We start from the raw sequence: 10,391 nt of genomic DNA, 5'->3' as shown, positions 1-10,391 counted from the left end.
CCCCCCAATCCCGACCCGCAGCCCCCTGCTAGCCCAGCCCTGGGCTCCTATACACAGCTCTGCCAGTGCCCCATACCCAACCCCTGCCTGGCTGCACTCTGGCACTAAGCTCCCTGCCCTGCTGCTTATCTTTATCACCCTCTGCATCTCCCCCAAGTCTTTCCCACGACCTGCCCAGCAGGAGCCCTGCACTGCCCTGCCCAGGTGCGAAGCATGGGGCTGTGGCGTCCAGGCCGACGTGTACCCAGGGAGAGGGAACCTACGCCCAGGCCTCCGGATCCCTCCCTCTCACTCGCCTGGCACTTTCCCACCACACCCTGCTTGGCACAGCTCACCCAGGGAGAGCCCAGCCCTGGCACTGCCATCTCTGGGCACTGGCCCTGGCCTTGCCCTGTTTCCTGGCCCTTGGCTGCTCCTGGGGGCCCGGCCCAGTCCAGCCAGCACGTGGGGATGGAGCTGGGGGAGGGGCTCTGGAGATGGTCTGAGTGGGGTCAGGGGAGTGTGAAATCCTCAGAGCTGCCAGGGGGCGCAGCCTGTGGGAGCTGGATATTGGAGACCTCGGCTGTCATGGGAGCTGAGTGTATGGTCCCCCGGGCACACACGCACCAAGGCCAGGGAGATGCCGGGTGGCCCGTGGTTACGGCACGAGGCTGGGATTCTGGGGACCCCACGTCGATCCCCTGCTCTGCCACTGATACCCTGTCTGACCATGGCCACATCCCTTAGCCCCCCCCCCCACCTGTTCCCGGGGGTGAGACTCTGGCCCTGCCCCATGGGTGGGGACTGCCAGCTGCTGTGGATTGGCAGTGCTGAGGGCCAGCCACAGTCAGTACCTGGGAGTGGAAGGGGTGGCAAAACGGGGGCTCCTCGGCCGGGAGGGGTTAGCAGGCTGTGCTAGTCTCTGGGGCCAGCCCAGGGGAGATCTGAGCAGCCCCCCTGGCCCTACCACTTGGCTCTCCCGCCCTCGGGGGCCCTGCAGATGGGGCTGCGCCTTTCAGCCACCAGGCCCCTGAGCCGAGGGGATGGGACTGGACTCTCGCCTGAGAGGGGCAGCGTCATGTGGCCAGGTGCCAGGAGTGCCCAAGGGCCAGGCTCCCCACAGCACTGGGGGGGTGAGCCCCTGGCGTGGGGCATGCTGCTGACCGTCCTGTGTGTTCTCTCTCCACAGGCTGTACCTGGGAAACCCCATGGACCCTCCCGACGTGCTAGGCGTGGACCTGAACGCAGCAAGACCCACCCAGCTCCCGAGCCGGGCGAAAAGTAAGCCACGTTGCCATCCTGCTGCGGGGCGCTGCCGAGGCAGGCATGCCTGCAGCCCATGCCACATGGCCTGCAACAGTCCTGGACCTCAAACTACGAGTCCCAGCATGCAATGCTCCTTGGGACCCTGGCGCCTGCCATCCCCAGCACTTGCCTGCTGGGACCTATAGTCTCCACTGGCCTCTCATTCCCCTTAGGGGAGGGCAGCTGCAATGGGATGCCAGGTGGCCCTGGCTGGGCTCCCAGGCCACGTTGTGCCAGGAGGAGAGCGTGGGTGCAGGGACGAGCATGCCCAGCGAAGTGGGCGTGTCGCTCCTGCCAGCCTTAGACCTTCCGCCCTTCTGTCAAGGCAGCCTTTCCCCGGCGCTCGACCGGCTCCATGGTTCCACTGCGGCTGCTTCGCGGAGCTGGTCGAGTGCCAGCCCCCAGCCCTGGCCGGCGGCAGAGCACCTCCCGCCGCACGGCCACCCCAGATCTCCTGTACTTCCAGCAGGACCCAGGCCTCTGCTTCCTGTCCTAAACTGTCGAGCGGCTTTGCAGAGCCCAGCTGCCACCCTGGAGCGGGCTGCTCCTTCCTGTGGTGTTCAGGTGGTGCTGGAGCCCTAAGGATCCCAGGAGGGAGGCCCTACGCACACACCTGCCATGTCGGGCTTGTTCTGTGACGGGCTTCAAATGCTTGGGCACCCTTGAAAATTTGCCTGAGTTTTGGGTGCCCAGCTGGAGACCGCTTGGCCCTGACTCTCTGCAGTGCCCCATGCCCGCCGCTCCCAGTGACCCAGCCCAGCTGGCTCCAGTGGAGCATCCAAACTCAGGGGCCACATCGGAGAAACCCAGCGTTAGCTGTTCCAGCCGGATCCCCGGCCAGGCTGTGCTGCTGCTACCTGCTCCGTTACTGATCCAGCTGCCTCCCTGCTTCCTCTGGCTTCTCTGCCTCTGCCAGCTAACCCCTCCTCTCTCCTCTGGGGTCTCTCTCTTCTCCTGCAGGGGATCCACCGCCTCGGCCACCGCAGCCGGCGATCCTCCTTACGAGTAAGTCGGGCCGTTCTCTGCTCCTCTCCTCTCTCTTCTCTCCTCACTCCTCTCTGCCAGGTATGGGGGCGTGCGGGGCGCTTCCTGGCCTGGGAGCTGCTGGCTCCCGGCACCGAGACGCCAGTGCCAACGGCGCATAGACACAGACATGCACACGCCCTGTGTGAGCAGCAGCGAGGGCACTTAGAGCGCGGGCAGTGCCAGCTTCCCCGCATGGCCCTGCTCAGGGTGCTCCAGCCCTGCTCCCCTCTAGGGGGCAGAGGTGAGTCCACACTCCCTGCCCCATTTGGTCTCTCGGCTGAGCTGGCCGGCCGCGGCAGAGACTGGTGGATTCCCCGGTCTCTCCCACCACCAGACACACCCGACTGGCACACGCACCTGGGCTCTCCGTGGGACCAGCCCTCGGCTCAGTGACTCAGGCCCCTCTCTGCTTCCAACCTGTTGGCGACTCAGAACGCCCCCTGCCCCGTGGCTCTCACTGGCCTGGACTCTGCTGCATGTACTAACCTCTGGGCTGGGCGGGAGGCAGGTAGAGCAGGCGGGAGGCCGCTGGGCGGGCAAGGTCTGCGGTGAGAGCTGGCACCTCCAGGGGTGTGCCCCCGAGGAGCAGAGTCCAGTGCATGGGGTGTTGGATGCATGCAGTGAGCTCCGACCCCAGACCTAGACCTCTAGGGCAAAGCTCGGGGACACCTGGTCCAGGCAAAGCTTAAACAGAGAGACTGGGGAGGGCAAGGTAGGGGGTGAATACATGGTGGTCCTAGGTTCAGATCCTGCGTGGGTCAGGAGTGAACATTGCATTTCGGTGGCCTCCCTTCCTAAGCCCCAGTGGCTGCTTCTCAGTTTCACACGCCTGTCATCCGGGAAGCCTGTGCTCGGGAAAGTGATCAGGAGCAGTCAACGTGGATTCACCACGGGCAAGTCATGCCTGACCAGCCTGATTGCCTTCTATGATGAGATAACTGTCTCTGTGGATATGGGGAAAGCGGTGGATGTGATATATCTTGACTTTAGCAAAGCTTTTGATACGGTCTCCCACAGTATTCTTGCCAGCAAATTTAAAAAGTATGGATTGGATGAATAGACTATGAGGTGGATAGAAAGCTGGCTAGATTGTCGGGCTCAATGGCGAGTGATCAACGGCTCGATGTCTAGTTGGCAGCCGGTATCAAGCAGAGTGCCCCAAGGGTCAGTTTTGTTCAACATCTTCATTAATGATCTGGATGATGGGATAGATTGCACCCTCAGCAAGTTTGCAGATGACACTAAGCTGGGAGGAGAGGTAGATATGCTGGAGGGTAGGGATAGGGTCCAGAGTGACCTAGACAAATTGGAGGATTGGGCCAAAAGAAATCTGATGAGGTTCAACAAGGACAGGTGCAGAGTCCTGCACTTAGGACGGAAGAATCCCATGCACTGCTACAGGCTGGGGACCGACTGGCTAAGCAGCAGTGCTGCAGAAAAGGACCTGGGGGTTACAGTGGGCGAGAAGCTGGATATGAGTCAGCAGTGTGCCCTCGTTGCCAAGAAGGCCAACGGCATATTGGGCTGCATTAGTAGGAGCATTGCCAGCAGATCAAGGGAAGTGATTATTCCCCTCTATTCGGCACTGGTGAGGCCGCATCTGGAGTATTAGTTTTGGTCCCCCCCACTACAGAAGGGATGTGGACAAATTGGGGAGAGTCCAGCGGAGGGCAACGAAAATGATTAGGGGGCTGGGGCACATGACTTATGAGGAGAGGCTGAGGGAACTGGGGTTATTTAGTCTGCAGAAGAGAAGAATGAGGGGGGATTTGATAGCAGCCTTCAACTATCTGAACGGGGGGTTCCAAAGAGGATGGAGCTTGGCTGTTCAGTGGTGGCAGATGACAGAACAAGGAGCAATGGTCTCAAGTTGCAGTGGGTGAGGTCTAGGTTGGATATTAGGAAACACTATTTCACTAGGAGGGTGGTGAAGCACTGGAATGGGTTACCTAGGGAGGTGGTGGAATCTCCTTCCTTGGAGGTTTTTAAGGTCAGGCTTGACAAAGCCCTGGCTGGGATGATTTAGTTGGAGATTGGTCCTGCCTTGAGCAGGGGGTTGGACTAGATGACCTCCTGAGGTCTCTTCTAACCCCAATCTTCTATGATTCTGTGATTCTAAGCCTGTGCTCAGGAGGGGCTCAGGGCTGGGCTAGCAGGGGCTGTGGGTCCGGACTGAGGGGCGCTGGCGGAGCTGGGTTTGGGGAGCCCACGGCAGGGATGGCAGGAGGCTGCGGGTCAGGACTTTCAGCCCCTCACAGGCACATGCTGAACTGCCCTGTATTTGCCCCAAAAGCCCCACGCCGGGGGCAGCACCGTCTCCTCCCGCAGTATGGATCCAGCTGGGGAGGGGCCCGGAGTTCTGCGCCCCGCGTCCCACCGGGGCTCCAGGCTGGGCGCGGTACTGCCTGGGGAAGGGGCCCTCAGCAGGGCCTGTTCCCATGCCAGGCAGGTGCGGGAGTCACCCCGTCGGTGCCTGGCCCATGGGCGCCCTGCGGTGCTGAGATCTCCCCCTCCCTGTGTTCCAGAGCCCTCCTACGACCCCGTCAGCGAGGACGACTCCCTCTCCACGGGCCTCAAGCGGCTGTGCCTGAGGAAGCCGGGCCCCCCGAAGGGGCTGAAGTTGGTGAAGCCGTCGGCCTGGGTGTCAGGCACCAAGGTGGGCGAGCGGCAACTGAGCCGGGCCAAGGGTGGGGGTCCCTCCTGTGGCGAGGCGCCACTGATTGACTTTGGGGACGAGCCGCCCCCCGCCACCCCCTCGCCGGTCGGTGAGCTGAGCGCCCCCTCCCTTGCCAGGCTGGCTATGGAGGCTTTCTCCCTGCTGGACAAGACCCCCCCCCAGAGCCCCACGCGGGCACTGCCCCGGCCCCTCCACCCCACCCCTGTGGTGGACTGGGACGCTCGGCCCCTGCCCCCGCCACCGGCCTACGACGACGTGGCGCAGGACGAGGCCGACTTCGAGGTGTGCTCCATAAACAGCGTGGAGGGGCTGGTGGGGCGGCTGGCCTGGGACGAGGACGAGAAGGCGGTGCCGCTGGAGGACAACCTCTTCCTGCCGCCCCACGGGGCCAAGCAGCCCAGCCTGGCGCAGACCACCGAGATCTTCCAGGAGCTGCAGCAGGAGTGCATGAAGCGGCTGCACGTGCCCCGGAGCCCCGCGCCCGGCCCCGGCGAGGACAAGCCGCAGATCCCGCCCCGCGTGCCCATCCCGCCCCGGCCCCTGCGGAGGAACGAGCCCGGGCGCTGGTCGGGGGAGCTGTCCCCGGCCTCAGGGGGCGAGGAGGACCGGCCACCCCAGATCCCGCCCCGTGACCCCTTATCCCAGCCCACCTCCAGGACTCCCAGCCCCATGGCTCTGCAGGTGGGCTCCCCGCAGCAAAGGGCCAGCCTCTGCTCCCCCTTGGCCCTGGCCACCTCCCTCTCCACCTCCCCGGGCAAGGCCATGCCCACCACGCAGAGCTTCGCCTCGGACCCCAAGTACGCCACGCCCAAGGTCATCCTAGCGCAGGACAAGGACAGCGCCAGGGGCCCCTGCATCCTGCCCATTGTCAAGGACGGCCGGAAAGTGAGCAACACCCACTACTACCTGCTGCCCGAGCCCCCGGCCTACCTGCACAAGTACGAGAAGTTCTTCAAGGAAGCCCGGAGCCCTGAGGAGCCGGCGCCCCGCGTGGTCAGCACCGCCACCGTCCGCCCCATGGTGCAGCAGCCCAACTGCTCGGCCAACAACAGCAACCCCGGCCCCCGGGGGGCGCTCAGGGCCTCCTGCAGCGTCCAGAACATCATCTACGACAGCAGCGGCGACGGCTGCCGGGCCGCCGAGAAAGTGCGACTGGTGAGTGGCTCCTCGCGGGGCGATTGGCGAAGGGGGCTGGGCCAGCCAGTGTAGGGGTGGGGCCAGCTCGACGGCAGGGCCTTGCCCCCAGCTGCATGGGGAGCTGCCGCAGCGCTGCACCAGCTCTAGTGTGAGACGAGGCCGTCCCTGCCCAGCAGGGTTCGCAGCTGGGGGAGATCCCAGGGGCCAGGGCTGTGCCTCACCTGGGGCGCATCCCAGCCCTTTGCCGTGCCTCAGTTTCCCTACTCTCCCCAGGCCCCTCTCCTAGAGGCAGCAGGCGAATGAATTGGGTGCGAGTGGACCGAGCCCCTCGGGGGGGGAACCCCGCGCAGCTTCCCCGCAGCATGGTGCACCGGGTGGGTGCCTGGCTGTGGGGCAGCGTGGGGTGAGATGCCTGTGCCCTACCCACTCAGTGGGCTGCAGGCTCCAGCCCTTTTGCCAGCGCTAATGTCAGAGCCAGCCTGCCCCGCTCCTGTGCGCTGTGCCCGGCACCGGACTCTCTGGGACTGATCCTGCTTGGTTGGACCCGCGTGACTCCCTTGCCACCCGCGCGCCCATGCCACTTGTGTGCACTGGTGGGGCAGACACCGAGCCCTACCCCGGCACGCCGGGCCCGACAGTCACGTCAAGGGCACCCGTGGGCTCAGCTCTGCCTGGCTGCCCTCCGATGCCAGGGCTGGCTGCGCGGCTGCCTCTGCCCAGCGAAGCGCAGTCACTAGCAAGTAGCATCCGGGGCACGGGGAGGTCACCCTGCCTGGGAGCAGCTGGTGTGATGGCATTGACACTGCAGGTCCCTGGCCCCACAGGGCACCAGCCCCAGGGCTGCCCCGAGCACCGAGAGAGAGGGCGCTACTGCCTATCTCCCCCTCTCTGCACCTCGTTTCCCCGTTTGTGCCCCGGAGGTATGAGGGGGGAGCCGTCCGTGGTCAGCAGCCGTTCGGCCGAAGAGCAGGAGATCTGCACCAGCGCCGGACGGCATGTTGGGGAGCAGACTGCCGGGGCCAGGGGTGGGACAACTCGGGCGCTTCCCTCCCCAAGCCCTGCGGCTCGCGGGGGGGGAGGAGTGACCCCCTTTCCCCTGCTGGAGCCCCAAAGCCAGGCCCTGTCTCTGGCGAGTGCCACTGCAACCGTCTGGAGCGGGGCCCAGTCCTCTGACCTTGAAGGCCTGGGGCGCCACCTGCTGTCCCAGCGTGAGATTACAGCCTCTCGCTGCTGGGCCCCACAGAGCAGCCTGCCCAGCAGGGCGGGGGGAGATCTGGGGGGAGCCACAGGCTGCAGGGGATGTTCTGCTAGAAAGGGGGCATCCAGCAGCCATTGCAGGTGCCGGGGCTCAGGACTCCTGGGTTCTCTTCCTAACACTGTCACCATGGACAAGTCACTGTCTCTCCTGCCCCCGTGTGCCTCAGTTTCCCCATCTGTAAGTGGGGCTGATGTGAAGCTGCCTCCCAGCGGGGGCGTGAGGGTGGCTGATGGTCCCAAACGGTGAAAGTCGCTCCCTGACGCCGAGCTGCGTTGCCACCACTGCTGAGGCCCAGACACCCCCTTACTGACGCCCGTAACGTGGCCTTTGGGTGCTGCTGAAATGCCTGGGGAGCCCAGAGGCGGCTTCTCCAGCCACGTCCCTGCACTGGCCCTATGAAACCAGCCCCTTCCAGCCAGTGCCACCAGAGCCCTTGGCCCCTGTGCAGAGGGGAATGAGCTGCCCAAGGACAGCCTGCCCACTCGCCCGCCCGGAGTCCTGCCCCCGCCCTGCCCTCGGCGTGCTGCTCGCAGGCTGTTCAGTGGGGCCCAGCAGAGCTCCCAGCTCCCCACCACTCAATGGCCTGCGAGCCCTCGGCTACCTTCCAGCCCCCTGGCAGTGCCAGCCTGTCCGGACCGAGCGCTCACGGGGTGCGTCTCCACAGGTGCAGGAGATGGTGCACGGCGTGACCACCGAGGAGTGCCAGGCTGCCCTGCAGAACCACGGCTGGAACGTTCAGCGTGCCATCCAGTATCTGAAGGTACCGGGCAGGGGCCGGGAGGCTCTGGGACCCCCTCTTCCTCTACTCCGCAGGCCGTGTCCCGAGCAGTGCACCACTGTCCTCTGGCCCGGGCTGGCACCGCAGCAGCCGGTGCCCTGCCTGCAGGGACGGGCCTTGGGTTTTGGGGGGGCGGCAGGACCTGAGCCCTGGCTTGTGTGACTGCACCGAGCCTGGAGCGCCACCTGCTGGGGGTGGCCTGATCCCTTGGGGGGCGGGGCGCTCAATGCCAGAGGGCCCAGGAGCAGAGCTGGGCATGTGCGCCCTCCCATCTGACCCGGGTACAGTCAGCACAGCCCTGTGCCACTGCCCCCACACTGGCACCGTGTCTGCCTATCATCCCATTGGGGTGATGAAGAACCACGGGGGAGCCCACCCCGCCCCACTCTACACATGGGCCAGGCTAGCACAGCTCCTGGGGGATGGCGGGATTCTGCGTGGACATCGTCCCTACCCCTCCCGCTGCCCGGGGCGCCCCCCACTCACCCTCTGTGCCCTGTGGTTTGCAGGTGGAGCAGCTTTTCTGCCTGGGCCTGAAGACCAGGGGGGAGTGCCACAGGGTCCTGGAGATGTTCGACTGGAACCTGGAGCAGGCCAGCTGCCACCTGCTGGACCCCGCCAGCGCCGCCAGGCAGAAGTACGCCGCCCCCTTTCCCCAGTCCCTCCCCTGCGCTGGCGCGGCAACCCCAAGGGGTTCGCAGCCTCAGCACAAGCTCTCGGGGATCCCCCTTTTGTAACCCGACAGCTGGGCCCCTCGGGGGGCACCACAAGAGCCTCTGCCCGCCCGGGCGGGCCAGGCTCCATCCCGTGGCTGCTTGGTGTCGCCCGGCAGGACGGACGCCACTCTTGGAATCGGCACCAGGCGGGCAGCTGTGGCCACGGAGCCTGACCCCCATCCCTGGCAGGGCATGGGCAGAGCTGGTCTGGAGAGATGGGGGAATGGACCCATCTGTGTTTCCCCAGGGGGCGGGGCCCAGCAGGGAAGGAGCAGGGGCTCAGGGCCAGGCTTTGCCCCAGCGGGAGCCCCTCCCTGGGAGCTGTGTGGGGCCCCCAGCACATGCTCCAGCCGATGGCAGAGCGGCTGCCCCAGGGGCCCATGCAGCCGGGACTGGGTGGGCCAGAGCAGAGCCTGCTGCCCAGCATGGCTAGGGGAGGAAGGGCATGTTCCAGCCCAGGGAGGGACTGGCCGGGCAGCCAGTGGGGCTCAGCCCCAGAGAGCCTGATGCCGTGGGGCACCCCTGTGGGCACAGAGGGCCCGCTGTGTCTCAGGATTGGGCCCCCAGCTCACCTGCTCCCCTTGTCCCACAGGCGGTGACGGCAACAGGCCGGGAAGCTGAGACAGACCTGGAGCGGGCACCTCCTGCCCCACCTCCGCGGTGCCTGCCCCCCACGTTGGATTGAGCTGGCCGGAGAGCCAGGAGCAGGGCTGAGAGCCTGACCGGGGCTCGGGACTGGCAAGGGGCAGCCCCCGGGACCCCGCTGGGGGTTGCCCCGGAGCTCGCTGAAGAATTGTTTTGTAAAGAGAAATGTAATTTTAATATATATATATAAATGTTCTATTGGAGAGGAACCCGGTGCCGCCCTGGCTGTGTGCTGCACCCCACCTGCCCCTGGGCCTTGGCTAGCAAAGGGGGCTCAGGAGCGGCCTCCCCTGGCCCCCCACTCCGGTGCCAGGGGGCCCAGAGGAAGAGAGCAGCACTCAGCTTGGACCTGGCTCTTCTCTCCCGAGCTCCATGAAAGGGATGGAGCCATCACCCAGGCCCGGCATTCAGCCTGGTCCTGCCCGGCCCTGGAGTGGCTGGCAGAGTGGGCGAGGAACCCGGGCTCACTCCATTGGCAGGGCCGGGCGAGGGCAGACACTGGCTCAGCAAGCACCAGCCACACCTCTGCCCTCCACTTGCTTGGCAACCCCGGGGATTGGGGTGGGGGGAGAGCCCTAGGGCACAGAGCTCACTGTGGGGCCAAAGCCACCCCCCATCAGCCCCATGGGGAGTCCTGTCCCAGCCCAGCTGTGTGTGCCCCCCGCATTCCTCCTCAAGGCTGCTTCGCTCCCGCCCCATATTAGCGGCCTCGTCCGTCACACCGCTGGGACAGTGCCCAGGGGCACCCTAGGGGGGCAAAGGGATGGGAGCAGAGCCCACGGGCACTGTGTGAGAGGCAGAGAGGTGGGGACAGTTCCTGCAGGCGCAAGGATGGGGGGGCAGAGGGATTGGAGGCAGTGCCCATGGGCC

The 10,391-nt window shown here is 65.5% G+C and overlaps 1 protein-coding gene across 6 annotated transcripts in view; it reads left to right on the top strand.

Moving 5' to 3' along the window:
* Positions 1-9,730, top strand: part of TNK2 (tyrosine kinase non receptor 2) — a 62,298-nt gene extending 52,568 nt beyond the window's left edge. For 4 of the 6 annotated variants that reach the window (XM_026650130.2, XM_026650126.2, XM_029911095.1 and 1 more), the window contains exons 11-16: positions 1,169-1,260; positions 2,245-2,289; positions 4,836-6,142; positions 8,047-8,142; positions 8,670-8,797; positions 9,469-9,730. In XM_026650130.2, the coding sequence (XP_026505915.1) occupies positions 1,169-1,260; positions 2,245-2,289; positions 4,836-6,142; positions 8,047-8,142; positions 8,670-8,797; positions 9,469-9,475 (1,675 nt within the window). In that variant the 3' untranslated portion in view covers positions 9,476-9,730. The remainder of the gene's footprint in view (positions 1-1,168; positions 1,261-2,244; positions 2,290-4,835; positions 6,143-8,046; positions 8,143-8,669; positions 8,798-9,468) is intronic. The other 2 variants (XM_029911097.1, XM_029911096.1) reach the window with 1 other exon arrangement.
* Positions 9,731-10,391: the final 661 nt, after the last annotated feature.

The sequence above is a fragment of the Terrapene carolina genome, unplaced genomic scaffold (genome assembly GCF_002925995.2).
Source record: "Terrapene carolina triunguis isolate 2854851 unplaced genomic scaffold, T_m_triunguis-2.0 Scaffold88, whole genome shotgun sequence".
Classification (NCBI taxonomy): domain Eukaryota; kingdom Metazoa; phylum Chordata; order Testudines; family Emydidae; genus Terrapene; species Terrapene triunguis.
Note: the sequence above shows the minus strand (reverse complement) of the source record. Positions and strands in the feature narration are given on the sequence as shown.